This window comes from Convolutriloba macropyga, chromosome 8, assembly GCF_964194025.1.
Source record: "Convolutriloba macropyga chromosome 8, txConMacr16.3, whole genome shotgun sequence".
NCBI lineage: Eukaryota > Metazoa > Xenacoelomorpha > Acoela > Convolutidae > Convolutriloba > Convolutriloba macropyga.
In genome coordinates this window covers 2,968,101-2,986,290 of record NC_134475.1, presented here as the reverse complement: position 1 = coordinate 2,986,290, position 18,190 = coordinate 2,968,101, and the positions used below count along the sequence as shown (strand labels likewise).

General features: G+C 33.9%; 2 protein-coding genes across 2 annotated transcripts in view; both read left to right on the top strand.

Moving 5' to 3' along the window:
* Nucleotides 1-2,538: 2,538 nt before the first annotated feature.
* On the top strand, nt 2,539-3,965 carry LOC142344320 (uncharacterized). Its single transcript, XM_075395908.1, has 3 exons — nt 2,539-2,584; nt 2,786-2,918; nt 3,639-3,965. Exons 1-3 carry the CDS (start codon nt 2,539-2,541, stop codon nt 3,916-3,918), a joined length of 459 nt encoding a protein of 152 aa, XP_075252023.1. The 3' UTR covers nt 3,919-3,965.
* A 10,867-nt stretch (nt 3,966-14,832) lies between these two features.
* The window catches only part of LOC142343872 (uncharacterized), a 46,426-nt gene continuing 43,068 nt past the window's right edge, over nt 14,833-18,190 (top strand). The window contains exon 1 of the mRNA XM_075395246.1: nt 14,833-14,981. Within this exon, the coding sequence (XP_075251361.1) occupies nt 14,894-14,981 (88 nt within the window). The 5' untranslated portion in view covers nt 14,833-14,893. The remainder of the gene's footprint in view (nt 14,982-18,190) is intronic.

Genomic DNA, 18,190 nt, shown 5'->3' with positions numbered 1-18,190 from the left:
TGTGTTTAAAGCCGAAACTATACTCAATACTCTCAAAAAGTAAGTATTCTTTGTCTTTTCTAATGCATGTTAGTTCTATCTTTAAATTACAAAGGTTGTTAGTAGGCTCCTGAATGGTATTAGTTTTATTATTATATACATAGGGTTAGTAAACATATAAAGACTTGATTAAAGGCTTTTTTTCTCTTTAGGTTGTCGAAAACTTTCGGCTAAAGGAGTAACAAAGGCCGCTCAACAACGTCTCCGGCATGATGATTTCTTGAGCACACTGACGACAGGGAACGTGTTTCGCACTGAAAACACACGAATAATGTCCGATTATCATGTATTGGAAACTGTTACTACCAACAAAATATGTCTTTCAGCGTTCGACAACAAAAGGTTTATTCTACCCTGCGGAACAAAAACTCTACCCTTTGGACATTATGAGACCGTTGATTGTGGTGTGGATGAAATTGACTGGGGTAGTGATGATATTCAGTGGGATAATGACAGTTACTCAAACTTACTTCTCAGCTCTAGTCCAGAATGGGATAATGACTTTGTAGTGTCCCAAACTTCCTCAACAGCCGCTCTCTCAGTGCCAGACTCCACCACCAGCTCTTGGGAGACTCCCGACCCAGGATTAGTAGTAACTGAGCAGATAACTGAATCTGATATTGATACTGACGATATTGCAGATATTGACGCCAGTTCCAGTGAAATCTCCTCTCCTGACAACCCCTTCATAAACTTTGAAGCTGAAGAAGCAAGCAGCAGCGAAGAAGAACCAGCACGCAAAATAAGACGGCGCTAATGCCAATTTAATTGCATGCAATTTTGGTGAAATTGCGTGTAGTAATACACAGTGTAAATATTTAATTTGTTTGGAGTGTTTAGTTTGGTTTCAATTCAATCTTTTCCTACAAATCTAACAAACCGGAGAAAGGCGCAAAGGGAAAGGAATAAAAGCGGAAGAAAGCTAGTTTACATGTATCACGCACGGCCGTTGTTTTACATGTAGCGCCGCCAAGGATAACCCCCTATTATCACACGTATTAATTCGAAGGATAACCCCCCCTATCTTAGTACCCTATTATCTTACTACTCACACACACACACGTACACACACACACATACACACACACACACACACGCACACACGTACACACACACAAACGCACAAACACACACATACGTACATACATACATACATACATACATACATACATACATACATATATATATATATATATATATATATATATGCACACACATACACACACATACACACATACACATACACACACATACACACATACACATACACACATACATACACACATACACACACATACACACGCACACATACACACACATACACACACATGCACACACACATGGACACACACATGCACACAAACGCACACGCTCACTTGCAAAAATTATTTCTGGATTTTGCATCCATCTTGTCAGATTCTTGCAAGATTTTGAACTCAACCTCCTTTTTGAGTGGTTACCTGGCGGTTTTTGTCGGTTAGTCGCGCTGAAATATTGAATCAACTGTCAGAATATCTCCTGGGTTAGATTTTAAAATTTTTGAAGAGAAGTCTCGTAGAAAGTCTTACATTTTGTTTTTTTCTCTCAGCTCTTTTTACCGTCCACAGTTACCATCTCAATCATACCAGGACTTTCTCAATCATACCAGGACAGGAAGAATCTTGCAAGATTTGGAATCTTTTTTGGATTTTTTCTATCGATTAGGGCTCTTAAACACATCAAACGTGTTAAATTGTTTGGGCGAAAATCTTGCAAACTTTGAACAAGATATGAATGTGGCGATCGTTTTTGTACGCAATTTTGAATTTCTCGGGCTGAGATGTGAGCGGGTGTAAGCGAAAATTTGTAAGAAATGCGCTAAATGTGCTGAATGTAAGCAAAGACAATGCTGAATGTGTTGAAAATTTAGCTTTAGAATCTGAAACTGATGAATAAAAATATTTTCAGCAGTTGTCAACTAATTTCTTACAAAATTTCAGCGTTATTTCAGTACTTCCAAAAACCCCCAATTCAGCACTTTCAGCACATTCCTTATACAAATTCAACTTAATTCGTACCAAATTGCAGCACATTTTTCAACACATTTGTTGCATAAAATGAGCACTTCAAAAATTCAGCTCAATTTTTATTGAATGTTTAGCAGTTCAGAAAAAGAGAACATAAAATCACTAATCAATCAAAATCCGCGTTATTTTTTAAGAACTGTTCATTCATTTTCTCGGACACAAAAATAACTCAACCGTCTCACATTTTCATCAGGGCTAACAGAAGGAAAAAAAATAAAACGTAAACCACCTGGTTTTGTACAATCATGTAATGTGGCAATATACTTCAGCTCCAATAACTGCTTTATCTTAGGAATTGACAAAAATTCTTAGGCCGTTTAGAAGTTTCCCAACTGTTTTTCATTAAGTTGAATTGCGTAGGTGCCATGCCGTTTAATCGTTCTCCGCTGCTGCGTCTGAAAGCACAGAAACAAAAAAGCTAAGAAATTCAAAAATGGCAATAAAGCAGACTCATAAAAAGAGTTTTGCTCAGCTGGAAAGTCCTACATAGTTATCCACTTAATGTGTTGACAAGTGCTGAAACTTTATTTAAAGGTATTGAAAATTCAGCACTTTAAGTTGATTATACAGTTCAGCACTTTAAGCAGGAAAATAATTTTTTGTGAGCGGCTGTCAGGGCATTTCTTAAATATATTTATTACTAAAAATTTTAACTCGGGTTTCATTAAAACATTATTTAGTATATTTGCAGCATCCTCGAACAGAGGATCCCGACTGGCGTTGTTGCTCCTACCAGAGGTTCCAGTATCTGGACCGAGTGTGGCCAAAAGGATACTCTCCCGAAGACTATCTGGAAAAATTAGCCGACTACAGGCAATGGCAAACAAATATTTCCTCTTTTAATGCAGTAGAATTGACAAAAAAATTATCTCCAAATCAGATTCAAAAATTCTATCTACTCAGAAACATGCGAAATATTTCAGACCTTTTAATGATCATGAAAAGTTTAAAGACCAAAAAAGTGAAAATAAGTGATTAAACTTTATCTAATTCGCCTTTATCATGCCAGAAGTTGAATTTCGTTCACTTTCTTCATTTTAAAACGTGCGCGTTTCGTGTTTTAAGCATGGTTAATTGACTCTGCAGAAGTCACTTCGAAGTTCTGACTTAATATCTAGAACCGCTTCGCGGTTCTAGATAAACGCCAGAAGTTCCCAGTGACTTCAAGCAGAGTCTCTTAACCATTACATCTAATGTTAACGTGCGCGTTTCGTGATTCCGCTTTGGAATTATTGGTTTTGGCCAATAAGTTTGTATTGTGATTTGTCAAGTTGACAAGGGCAATGTCACAAGGTCTAATGACTATTTCCAAAAAGTTGGTGAACACTTCCAGGAAAAAGGTTTCTAAAAATTTACTATTCGCGGATTTGGTAACCCTGGGAAAGTACTATTTTATACTCACTCTACTTTGATGTTCGCATGCCCTCACTTATAACTTCATCTCGTATTGTTCAGAGCTGCAAAATTTGTTATAATTTTCGATAATGGATAATTAGGGAGGAAATATTTTGAAATATTTTGAAAATCTTGAAGAAACGAAGATAAAAGGCTTATTGCAGTAAGCGCTCAGTACAACCAAAGTCTATGCCTGAACATAATTCTAGCGGTCAACTTCGGCAGTATAGACCCGAATGAAAACATTCTGCTCATGTCTGACGCGGAAGAAGGAGCACCCTACGTCATGGCACCCCAAGACGGAACATCAGAAGTTTACATGTTTGGAGTTAATTCACGTGAATTACGTCACAAGCTCACCTTTGATTGGTTTAAAAGAAACTACATATGTAAAGAGCACCCTGAACACTGTGAATAAATTTGCACTTCAATCAGTCAAGATCTCAGATCATTTCCGCTTGAAACCCCCCCCCCCCCGTGATTAATAGGATTTAGTATATAATCGTTTACTTTTTATAAATAGGGGCAAATTTGAAATATTTTGGGCAATAACAAGAAAAGCTCCGATCCGATTTCTACGAGTTGCACGTTGTTTGAAACAAGATAATAGTGTATGTTGATGATGGAAAAACTCTGATAAAATTAGAAATCTCTTTCCAAGGATTATTTATTATTTATAAAAAATTGACAAAGAACAGCTCCAAAAAAATTCAACGTTAAAATTCAAAAAACAGACTATATTTATATATACAAGACCTAGTCATTTATACCTTCACAATACCGAAAATGTCTTAATAGTTGGTATGATCAACTAACTTCTTTTCTTTAAGTCAGACATTTTTTCTAGAAATTTTGCTCATAGTTAAAATTACATGTTTACGGATATAATCTAGTTTGATGATAGCGTTTACCACAATAATCACAAATTGAAAAAAATCCCTCCTTTAGTATATTCTGACTGTTCACATATAAATGCATGCCTGCTCAACTTTGCACCAACTTTCAGTAAATAAACGAACATTTCAAAAATCAAATTCAACTTTTTTGTGGTTTCCATACATTCTTTCTTAGAGTTAAAGTTATTAAATTTTGAAATTAAAATAAAAATAGAAAAATTATCATTTTTCGACAATTTAATCTCGTTTTTCAAAACTGGTAACAAGTTTCTTTTTACCGAATTTGAGAATTATGAAAACGAGATCAAATAGTTGCAAAATGAATTTTTTCTTCTATCTTTATTTTAATTTCAAAATTTATCTACCACTTAGAGTGGGATAACTAGGTGTTTGAATTAAGTCATCTAACTAATTTTAATCCCAGATTACAGAAAAAAAATGTTAGATTAATTGAAAGAATTCGAATTCTTAAACTAATTTTGTCTCGGAATAAAATAAATGAATTTTTTAATGAAACAAAATTGGAAGAAAGATTGAGATCAATTATTCGAAGCATTCAGTTTAGATTTGTTTTCCCCTCACGTGGACAATTTCTTAAATATGAGAATCATTCTTCTAGTTTCCGTTATAATTATCACTGCTAATTAGTGGCAATTTTGTTTGGGAAGCTAAATTAAAAATCTTTCAAATGAAATCCAAAATCAGAAATCCCTTTTTCTAGAAAAAATAGTTTGTATCTCTCTGACAAAGACCATAAAAATATCTATTATATTCACTCAGCGCCTATATAAAACTGTGAAATAGGTGGGCTGATATCTCATCGTAAAATGTGAGCATCTGAAAACAGAAGGATAATTACTTTACAAAAAGTTTACGTTTGTTTTCCATATTCCATATATCAGTTAAACAAGAGTTCATTTTATCGGTAAATGTTTTTGTTCTGAAATCTGTTGCTGAAGTTTTCAAAAAATGGAGACGAGCACGGTACAACAGAGCTAAATCTTTTTGATTGAAAAGAAAACGAGTAGGCTCTTTAATGGGCTTTTGCACATGATGTTCCCACCCGAGCTCATCTACATTTTTGTCTTAATCGTCAACCAAATTTAGAGATAATCAAAAATATGTGTCGAGAAAATCAAATATGTAAAAGATAATCAAAAACATAAATAAATTGAAAAATCTTCTTACCCAAACTACTAATTGAATAACCTTATGCCATGCCTCATTGCAGCGCTCGCGAGATCTGCCATTAAAAAGACTAAGAGAAAAAACAAACGAACAACAAAATAAGCAAAAACAAAATATTTACGGCACAAACTCAAAATCTAAATTTAAATGCACCTTTTAAAAACGTCACAATGCGTTCAGAAAAAACTTTAGCTACACAAATTTGCCCTTTTTTTAACAACACATCAGATGCTATTTTTCGTTAATGAGACTAGGTTACAAGTAGTCAAAAAATGAGGAAAAATTCAATTTTCAATCGGCATTTTTAAGAACGTTTCATAACCTCATACGTCTCGAAAACATTTAGCCTATAACAAAATAATTCTTGATCAAGTTAAAAAAAGTTATTAAAAACCGATAGGACCTGTATTTAATTAGACTTAGCAATAGAAACGAATTAAAGTTGAAGAAAAACTAAAAAAAGAAACAAACAAATTGCATAAACACAAATTTTTGAAGCCATTGAAGCCATTAGCTTTATCTGAAAATTGTTACTCTTATTTCAATTATTATCTATATTTTTTCAACTAAAACTATACTGAACGATTAATTTAGTTCATTGGGTCCTTATTTGAGAATTATTGGGACTATTATTACGCGAATATGCTAAAAAACATGATTCTAGAAAAGAACAACAAAAACTGAAACATCTAAAAAATATTTGAAAACGAATAATATCATAAATTTTACAGCTATTTGCTACACACTGACTGCATTGAGTAACATCATTGATTCAAATTGCACTTAGATAGAAATTTATGAGAACTCTCAGTGTTTGACGACTACAAAAAGAATAAAAAACAGTCCTAAACAGCAAAGTAAAAAAAGAGAGAAAAGCACAAAGCCATTAAAAAGTGAATTTTTCAGTTAAAAATTTTTATGTCCAATTATCTTTTTCAACCGCAATGAGATGCTTCTTCGGCCGAACAACAAAATAATCAAAGACACGAATTTCACGGCAAAAACTCAATATCTAATTTAATAAGCATACAGTAACAACGTCTGAATGCAATCAGATACAACCCTAACTACACAAATTTAATTTTTCTCATTTATACAGCAGATGAAAGTTATCTTTGAGACAATGTAACAATTCGACAAAGAGAAAGAACGTGAGTCGAAATTGTTTTTCCATATCTTAATTAAACAAGTGTTTATTTCATCGGTAAATGTTTTTGTACGGAAATCAGTTGCTGAAGTTTTCGAAAAATAGAGACGAGCACGCGAAAACAGATGCAAATACTTGTGACAAAAACAAAAGCAATGAGGCTCGTTAGTGTGCTTTTGCACATGATGTTCCAACTCGATCTCATCTACATTTTTGAATTAATTGTCAACCAAATGTAGAGATCATCATAAATATATGTCTGAGTTAAAAAATCTTTCTTACCCAAAATACTAATTGAATAACTTTATGCCATGCCTCATTGCAGCGCTCACAAGATTTGCCATTAAAAAGACTAAGAGAAAAAACAAACGAACAATAAAATAAGCAAAAACAAAATATTTACGGCACAAACTCACAATCTAAATTTAAATGCACCTTTTAAAAACGTCACAATGCATTCAGAAAAAACTTTAGCTAAACAAAAATACTCATTTCTAACAACACAGCAGATGGGATTTTTTTGTCTTTCGTTAATGAGACTAGGTTACAAGTGGACAGAAAAATGAGGAAAAATTCAAAATTCAATCAGCATTTTAAAAAACCTTTCATAAACTCATACGTCTGAAAAAAATTTAGACTTTAACAAGATAATTCTTTATCAAGTTACAAATAAAGTTATTAAAAAACCGATAGGACCTGTATTTAATTAGACGTAGCGATAGAAACGAACTAAAGTTGAAGAAAAACTGAAAAAGAAACAAACAAATTGCGTAAACACAAATTATTGAAGCCATTGAAATCATTAGCTTTATCTGAGTAGTGTTTCTCTTATTTCAATTATTATCTACACTTATTCAACTAAAACTATACTGAACGATTCAATTAGTTCATTGGGTTCTTATTTGAGAATAATTGGGACTTTTATTACGCAAATATGCTAAAAAACATTTGAATAAAAAATATCTAAAAAATATTTGAAAACGAATAATATCATAAATTTTACAGCTATTTGCTACACACTGACTGCATTGAGTAACATCATTGATTCAAATTGCACTTAGATAGAAATTTATGAGAACTCTCAGTGTTTGACGACTACAAAAAGAATAAAAAACAGTCCTAAATAGCAAAGTAAAAAAGAGAGAAAAGTGTCGAAGCCATTAAAAAGTAAATTTTTCAGTTAAAACTTTTCATGTTCAATTATCTTTTTTAACAGCAATGGGATGCTTCTTCGTCCGAACAACAAAATAACCAAAGACAAAAATTTCACGGCAAAAACTCAATATCTAAATTAATAAGCATACAGTAACAACGTCTGAATGCAATCAGATACAACCCTAACTACACAAATTTAATTTTTCTCAACTATACAGCAGATGAAAGTTATCTTTGAGACAATGTAACAATTCGACAAAGAGAAAGAACGTGAGGCGAAATTGTTTTTCCATATCTTAGTTAAACAAGTGTTTATTTCATCGGTAAATGTTTTTGTACGGAAATCAGTTGCTGAAGTTTTTGAAAAATATAGACGAGCACGAGAAAACAGATGTAAATACTTGTGACAAAAACAAAAGCAATGAGGCTGGTTAATGTGCTTTCGCACATGATGTTCCGACCCGAGCTCATCTACATTTTTGAATTAATTGTCAACCAAATGTAGAGATCATCAAAAATATATGTCTGAGTAAAAAAATCTTTCTTACCCAAAATACTAATTGAATAACTTTATGCCATGCCTCATTGCAGCGCTCACAAGATTTGCCATTAAAAAGACTAAGAGAAAAAACAAACGAACAATAAAATAAGCAAAAACAAAATATTTACGGCACAAACTCACAATCTAAATTTAAATGCACCTTTTCACAACGTCACAATGCATTCAGAAAAAACTTTAGCTAAACAAAAATACTCATTTCTAACAACACAGCAGATGGGATTTTTTTGTCTTTCGTTAATGAGACTAGGTTACAAGTGGACAGAAAAATGAGGAAAAATTCAAAATTCAATCAGCATTTTAAAAAACCTTTCATAAACTCATACGTCTGAAAAAAATTTAGACTTTAACAAGATAATTCTTTATCAAGTTAAAAATAAAGTTATTAAAAAACCGATAGGACCTATATTTAATTAGACGTAGCGATAGAAACGAACTAAAGTTGAAGAAAAACTGAAAAAGAAACAAACAAATTGCGTAAACACAAATTATTGAAGCCATTGAAATCATTAGCTTTATCTGAGTAGTGTTTCTCTTATTTCAATTATTATCTACACTTATTCAACTAAAACTATACTGAACGATTCAATTAATTCATTGGGTTCTTATTTGAGAATAATTGGGACTTTTATTACGCAAATATGCTAAAAAACATTTGAATAAAAAATATCTAAAAAATATTTGAAAACGAATAATATCATAAATTTTACAGCTATTTGCTACACACTGACTGCATTGAGTAACATCATTGATTCAAATTGCACTTAGATAGAAATTTATGAGAACTCTCAGCGTTTGACGACTACAAAAAGAATAAAAAACAGCCCTATATAGCAAAGTCAAAAAAGAGAGAAAAGTGTCGAAGCCATTATAAGTGAATTTTTCAGGAAACACTCTCTATGTTCATTTATTTTTCAACAACAATGGGATGCTTCTGCTTTATAAAAGATGACTTCAAAAATCAACAACTATGAACAAGTATGTGAAAACTACGAAATTTTTACGAAAAACACCTAGTATCAACGCCATTAATTTCAAGAGCTTTCCAACAAAATCGATAAATACGCCCAGTTACGCCCCGTTGGGTAGACAATGATGTGTTTCGTTCATAAATCATCAATATGAAATCACAATAAGTCTTATGATTAAAAACACAACAACAACTTTAGTCAAAAACCAAAAAAAAATATAAGTTCAATAAGAAATTGTCTAAGCCATTTAAACCATTAGTTTTTCTCTGAAAATTTTCTCTATGATCCATTAAATGTTTTTTCCTAAGGAAATCAGAATTATCATTTTTATGATACTGTTATAAGATTTCAGAAGAAACCAAAATATTGAGATGAAAAATATCCAAGAACTAAAAAAAATTATGGAAACTCGTGGCATTTAAGTCATAAAAACAATAGTTAGAAGTCAAAATTGCTATCCACAATAGTTTTGGTTGTAATCGAAAGGAGGAAGTTCTTGTCAATAATGAGAATAACATAGCATTAAATGAAATAGGTTTCGAGGTCGGTTAATGTTTCGAAAATTTATTTTTAACGTCTTAACAGCCATTAGCTGTCCACTCAAAGCACTAGAAAGGTTCACTTAATGCTCATTAGGGAGCCTATTGCACTTTCAGTCGACGGGTCTCTGCTGAAGGACTTCAAAAGTTTAGTATAATTTCAAAAGAAAATCAAAATTTCATTGAGAATTACGAAAAGTCAGAGTAGACACCAAAAGAAAACAAGTGCGATCCCTCAAAAACGATTTTTTTCTTTGGGCTTCATTTGTCTGTAAGTGAGGTTCGCCATTAACAAAATCTTGATATGGAAATTGACTAGACTAGAACTGACTTAAATAAGCGAAAAAATGCTAAAAGTTTTCTATAAAAACGGCTCTCAAAGAGAATTCGTGTTTAACTTTTTATAGTAAACTTACCCATAAGACCAAAACTATCATTTTTGTCGCCTTTCGTCTATTAGGAATGAACAAAATGTTTCACTTAATAGCGTGAAATGCAGTCTTGAATTGGTATTTTTATAGAAAAATTCTTAATTTGAACCAAAAATTAAGCTAAAATTGGACAAAATCATGCCAAATGTCCTCTGTTCACACAAAACTTTAAACCTCGATAACTCCTCGGAAAAAACGAAAAAAAAAATCTTTTTAATGCCTAACTCTAAGCTTGACGAGCTTTTTAATGATACCATTCACATTTCTCTACGATGAATATATCGATCGGCCAAAATTGTCGGAACAAAGAAAAATCCTGTTGAGTATATAGTTCCTCCCCCACAAGTGGAGTCGGAACAATAAAAAGTTTTTGTTCAAGCATTGATGGGTTCAAATAATGTGGCTCACAAATTACATTGCTAAATAAAATTTTGCGATAATCGGAGAGAATGTTGTGCGTAATTCTTTTGTAAAATGTGATTTTGATTCGATCGTATTTAACGAGACCATCGAAAATTTCATTTTATTCACTATTCACACTTTGGCATTAATATTTCAAGCAAATCTGAGCAAATGTTAAAGCACCTGAGAATTTTTTCCCTTTAAGACAAAAGAGATAGCATGACAATATCAATTTTAAAATACTTATTTTTATTCCGAAGAAATAATTTTTTACTTTGATGGTTCGAAAGAATACTTTTATTGTGTTGTTTCTTTTTCGTCAAGATAAAGGCAACAGGGAAAAACTTTAATTTGAGATCTGACTACTTTTATTTTAACTTCCACGAATAATTATTGGTAAAAGTTTGGCAAATCCGGCAGCTCCGTTTTCTAGCTTTTTGTAAAAAGTTTTATGTAAATATACAAAATGGTAAATATCATCGTTGACTACAGTTTTTTTTCTTTGAAACGACGGATTAGGTAAAATTTTCTGTTGTATTTTGCATTTGTTTTTCTCTTTCCAGCATTTTTTTGGAAAATTTTATCAGCAAAATTATTTTTGGAGAATTAAAGTTTTTTATATATTTTTATACGTAAAAAATATTACAGCTCTAAAAAAGTATTTTTCGGTGTACTTAATTGGTGTACTAAAAACATGCATCCCCTAAAATATACTTCGAAAGTTTTTTATTGGTTTTTACAATAAAAAGAGTTTGAAATCTTTCAAAATTTTTTATCGCCCGGATATAAGAACCAAAAAAACTAGAAAATATCTGATGTTAAGTGATTAGATTGGGAGTCTTAAATAGATTGGGAGCGATTTCAATCAGTTCAGAGTGGGTCAACAGTTTTTGATTGGCTGACAAGGGTCAAAAATTTTCGATTTTACATTTCAAGCACTTTTGGTTCCACCAAAAATTTAAAAAAAAATAAAAGATTACCGCTGGATTGGTCCAAGATCCTAACATAAGCTTGTTTTTATATTTTTGATACTTGCGTTTTTGGCTATTATCACTGACAAATATGTGTTAAAATAGCACTGCTTAGCTAATTTCAATTTCTTTGGTGGTTACTTGCGCTTTAACAATAGATTGCTGTTAACTTTGGTGTTTGTCATTGTTTTTGCGGAGTTTTTGTTAAATACTCAATCGTTTGTGATGAGGAAGGAGGAGGTGGGGTCGGTTTGGTTGGAACAAAAGATTGCCTATTATATTATTGCTAGTTTCTGCACGGAGAGGACATTAACTTTGTCGTTTAGGTTTGCGCAGACAGTGTCCGAATGGGTTAGTTTTTTCCCTTCAAGTGGAGTGATTCGTTCCCTTATATGGCGGTTGAGTGGTTGCACCAAAAGCAAGATGAAAGATTGGGCCCAGTATCAAGGCATAGCATAATTCCGTGATCAAACTGCCCTCCCTTACTGGTACCGTAGAGCTAGATGAGCTTCCAGATGGGAACTGATACTTATGGTCAGCGCAGTGTCTCACACTGATCATCCTGGCGTGGCTGTGGTTCTAGTCTCTTCTTCAGCTTTTCAGTTGGTAAAAAAATCAATGTGTATTGGTGTTTTAATGTTTATCATAAGAGTTCTTCATTCAGCTTCACGATATATATATATATATATATATATATATATATATATATATATATAAATATATTTATATATATATATATATATATATACATATTTGAAACACTTCAGTGGTTGGTAAGTTTTTTATACATTTGTTTATCTTGTATGAAAAGCGTCGTCAGTGTTTTAGCTTTCTTCGCTTCCAAAAATTTTTTTCGAGGTGTGAGTTTTTTCATCTGTGATAAACCTTTTAATATGTCCATTTTGGTAGTTTTTCTTTGAAGCTACAAAAAAAAATTTATTTTCTTAAATTTTGATTTCGTTAATTGTGTTTTTAATGTCTGTTTGACAAAAGTAGAAATTTTTGGATTTAATGGGTCCATTTTGATTTGCAAATATTTTTTACTTTAGCTTTAGTTCAGGTTTCCTTGCAGTATTCTTGCCAAATTAACAGTCGCTAATAACATCTTTAAAATATGTAAAAGCTATTCTTTTTTGAAAAATACAATTTTTGATGAAGTTTTACAATTAAAAGGATTGTATTTCAAAGAAGTGCATCTCTGTGTACTTAAATGATGTAATATAAAACGTGGGTTTCGAAATGATATACTTTGAGCGGTTTTTTCATTTATGAAATCAAAACAGTTTGAGAAATTCCCAATTTTTTTTGTAGAACGAAAAAAAAACCAAAAAATCAGAAAAGATCTATTGGTAAGTTAGTTTTTCTTATTCATTCAAACCTGGTGGATTGCTCTATTTTGCCGAGAAAACTTGACTGTTGCTCTTGAATAGATGTGGAATGAGTTTAATCAATTCATGGGTTAACAGTTTTTGATTGGCTGGCAATGGTCAAAATTATTCGATTTCACTTTTCAAGCTCTTTTGATTCCGACAAATAATTAAAAGTTAGAAAAATTCCCCTTGATTGGTCCAAGATCCTACCATAGAGCTTGTTTTCATGTTATTTGATACTTGCAATTTCGCCTTATTATGTTGAAACAAGCGCTTTTGCTTTTCTTTTTGTTTGATACTTGCGCTTTTGCGCTTTTGCGAGCAAGGAGGTGGTGGGGTCGGCTTGGTTGGAACAAATGGTTGCCTATTATTTTATCCTGGGGTTTCGTTTCATGAGATTGGGTATTGCGGATACAAGAAGAAGTAGACAAAAACAGAAGACAGAAAACGAGGAAGAAAACAATGAACGATAGAATGAAAAAGAGGTAACTTGAGCCAACCCCGGCAACCTAAGGCATCTTTCAGATTAAGGCAGGCAGTGTGTGCACTGTGAGGTCAATAACTTTGTCGTTTAGGAGTGCGCAGTCAGTGTGCGTTTGATTTAGCTTTTTTGCCTTCAAGTTGAGAGATGCGTTCTTTTATACGGCGGTTGAGTGGCTGCATCACAAGCAAGGTCACAGAGTGGGGCCAGTATCAAAGTGTTAAAATGATTCCTGTGTATACACTGCCGTCTCTGACTGGTACCCTGGAGTAAAACCAATTCCATGAACTAATTTGATTCTCATGATCAGCGTAATGTCTAACACTGATCATCTTTGCGTGTCTGTGGTTGTCGTCTTTTCTTCAGCCTGTCGGTTGCAGAGAAATTGTAATATGTATAATGGTTGTTTAATGTTTAACTTTAGAGCTCGTCAATCAGCTTCAGGATATATATATATATATATATATATATATATATATATATATATATATATATATATATATATATAATATTCGTTTATCGTTTATGAAGAAGGAAAAAGCGTCGTCAGTGTTTTAGTTTTTGTCGTTTCCAAACATCCTTTTTTGAAGTGTGAGATTTTTCATCTGTTATAAACCTTTTAATCTGTCCAATTTGGTAGTTTTTCTTTGAAGCTACAGAAAAAAAATTTTGTTTTCTTAAATTCTGATTTCGTTAATTATTTTTCTAAAGTCTGGACCACAAAAATACAAATTTATGGAATGGGTCCAATTTGATTTGCAAATATTTTGGACCCTTTGTTTCTAGTATTGTATTGTTTTGGCGCAGGTTTCTTTGCTGTATTGTTGCTGTATTTACAGCCGTTAATAATATCTTACAAATATATAAAAACAACTCTTTTTTCAAAAATTCAATTGATGAGTTTTTACAATTAAAAAAAGATTATATTTCAAAAAAAGTGTCTTTCGGTGTACCTAATTACTACATTATCGTATAAACTACTTTTTTCAAATTTTCAAAAAATTAATACTGAAAATGGGCTGAGATATCTAAGTATTTTTTGGTGGAATTACTTTTCATTGGCCGAATTACCTTTTCATATTTTTCACACAATTTGGTAGATGTTTTGTTTATTTAATTGTTAATGATAGTTCTAACGACCTGTATTGTGAGTTAGTGTAGTTGTTAGTTAATAATTGGCAAATAATTGAACAAACTTACTGTTTGTTTTCCTTGGCCGAAATTCGCACCAAGAAACCCTTTTGTAACATTTGTCATATATTCTTGGAGTTTTATCCTTGAAAATGAGAGTTGTGGTTGTTTGGTGTTTGTTAATCGTTTGGGAAATATCGGTTGTTTTCACGTGGTCTGCTTGGAGCTTCCAGCTTGCAGGTAAAAGAAAGAAATCCTTGACATAGTCAGAAAAACTGCATTTTAAAAATTGTCCATCCACCAGTTGAGACGCCCGATATAGACCGTGACAATTATCTTAAAGACTTTTATTTGAGTTTACATTTAACAGTGTAATTGGAGGTCTGTTTTCGTTTTTCAGTTGCGATAAGTCCAAAAAAAATGACGCAAACAATAACATTGGAAATTGAGGAAATTCTGTAAAGTGCCACTTTTTCTATTTAAAATTTTGGCCACTTTCCCGGGTTACTTCAAAACTGGCACCAAATGATAATAACAGATAAAATAAGCATATTGCGGGGTCGGGTGAGCATAGGTTGAGGTGTTTTGATGGGGTTTCTGGCTCAACTGAGCAGTGTTGCGGCTATTTTTAGACCGACAGTAGTTCATTTTGAGCCAAAGGTTACGATGAGGGTTCCCTAGTTATCCAGGGGTAAAAGTGCTAAACACTCAACTGTAGTTTCAATTCATAACCGCGGTTCTATAAAGACAACTGTTTCAAGTAAGACATTCAGGCGAAGAGCGTATTAACTTCATGACGCTTAAGGCAAAAAGCAAACTGATTCAGAGCGGCAAAACTAGAAATATTTTTTGGCAGTTCTTAGTCTGATATCGATGACTGATGCATTTTCGAAACCTAAAAATATTAAGCCTGAAAGGAGAGCAAGCGATTTAATACATTAGTAGGCTCAACGAATTTGTGTTATTTGCACTTTTTCTGAGTTTTCTACTTGAAATAGATCAGATTTTGTGCGTAACCATTTTTTTCTCGCTGCTAAGAATGTTCATTTCAATAAAGATCGTCGCACAATTGCAAATAAAATAATGTTATTCAACAATCGATGATCGCAAGTAAAATGAAGACATTTAACCATTATATTGGAAATGGCGCTCATTTACTTAGTGACATCTTCCGGCCCGGCAGAAGATGTTGGGAGGATCAGTACAAGCTGAACGAGGGAACGGACGAGCGATCCGGATGAAGCGCGTACGACTGCGGAGCTGGCGATGATGCTGTTGGTACCGTACCGGAGCTCTTCAATCCGAGCAGTGGGATAGAAATCCCTAGGGTTGCTTTCTTCAAGTAACCAAACTGAGTCAACGACCTTGAGGTGATGTTTGGCAGGCGTCTGCCACTTGATTTACGGTTCAGAACAAGTACATACTTCTTAAGCCAACGTGCCCAAAATGCATTACCGTTCGACTGCACACGAGCGTTCCGCTTACAATGATCGATCTCGTCAATGTCAACAGCGACGGACGGAATTCCGGTTGATTGGTAAACGAGTAGAAAATGATTGGTTGTAATTGCGTCTAGGTTGGACAAATTGGCGCTTACAGGCGTTAGAAGACAAGCGATCAGTTCGTATTAGACTAGAAAAATTGTGCTGTTCAAAACTTCATCTGTGAGGCGACGTGTACGGAGGATGGTGTAAAGCACGCTCTTAAAACTACGGACCAAACTTTCCCTTAGAATTAACCTTCACTTAATACCCTTATGGGCAGGTAGTTCAGCAGCGATATTGAGCGTGTTCCTTTTTTGAATTCAATCACGGAGCTCTTTCTCCCATCCGATAAAATTTGTACCATTATCTGACCAATTCATACAAGCCGACCACTGCGCGAGACAAACCACTCGACTCCCATTACACAGCATATAGTGTCCATGGAGGGAACAACTTCAAACTGGACAGGAGAGCACGTGAAGTCAGACAAGTGAAGAAAAATCCTAACTCTTCTGGATAGTCCAACGAACAGTAACGTCGAATGGGCCAAAATAATCAACCCCAGGTTGATAAAGGGAGGAGACTGGTTGCGCGTCTCTCATTTCGGAGGTCTGCCATGATCGACTGAATGGTTGCCGCATGGAACGTTCTGCAGAAGACGCAGTTCGAGTTGATGGATTGCACTGAGGAACGTAGTTTCAGGGTTGCATAACGTTTCTGTACCTTTGACTGTACGAAAACAAGGACCTGACGATGGTGTTTTGTGTGAGTAAACAGTTCAACAAGAAACAGTTCAACCGCAAAAACAGTTCAACAAGTGTATGGCCTGCATCCAGCACGATCAGATGCTAAGTGTTAAAGTCAATTTCTACTAGCCGTTGGAGTCGACCAGCAAAAAGAATGAAACTGTGAGACCCAAGAAACGTAAACTTAGCAATGAGGCTGCTTTTCTGGATGCATTTTTTGTCAAGAAGTTGCTTTCTTTCGGTACTAAAGGACTCTTCTGAACAAAGTACTGGAAATGATGCTCGGCTTCGTCAAGCTCAACATGGTCCGTTATGCTGACGTCTACAATACGGTAACTTTCGTGATATGGTATAAAACGGAGCACGTATGCAGTAACACGAAGTAGTTTTTTGGGAAGGACTGAACTTATCAAATGATATTAGATTAATACTTTGTTCCTTAAAGGGCTTGGTAGCTAATAAGGCTAAAAATGGAAAGGAGCCAACTGTTCCCTTGGTTACAACGCCGAGCTTGATGTTATCGACGAAGTCTGTTTTTAGCACGAGAGAGAAATTTTTGATTCCCAAGAAGCCAGGGCCCGTTACCCATTTACTTGATTGCAAAACTTCAGCAGATATAACAAGTAGAGACGTAGTTTTATTGATCAACGCTGATGTACTCTAGGATTTCACATAAAGGATTTGCAATAAAGATGGGGTTTTTGATAACTGAGTTTAGCCACTGCAAGACAATCGTAGTATCTATCCACATGAAGAATCTGGTTGCAGTAACGGTCAATGCTCGACAGTTTTCTTTTTCCAAACGTACAGCAATGACAGCGGCTTACAGTTCCAACTTCGGATCGGTCATCACCTAGCTGAAACATAGATGCAACGCGCGCTCTGCCCAGGACGAACATCAATTTTGTTTTAATCTCACCGTTAATTAAATTGCCTGATCTTGAAGAAAAGCTACAGCATCGAAAACATCTTGCGAGCTACTACCAAACATGGGAGGAGTTTTAGACAGTTCTACACCGTGCATGGAGTCCATCAAATGTGTCAATGGGTAACTCGTCATCAGAACTTTGTCTTCTCACACGTCAAACGTCTTCCAGATTTAACGAGCACCTGCTGTAAACGGCGCAAAAAAAATCAATTGAGCCTAATACATTTGATACAAGACTTAAAAACAAGCGCTGTAATGGATAGTTTGTGATGGTGATATTTTTACCCTGCC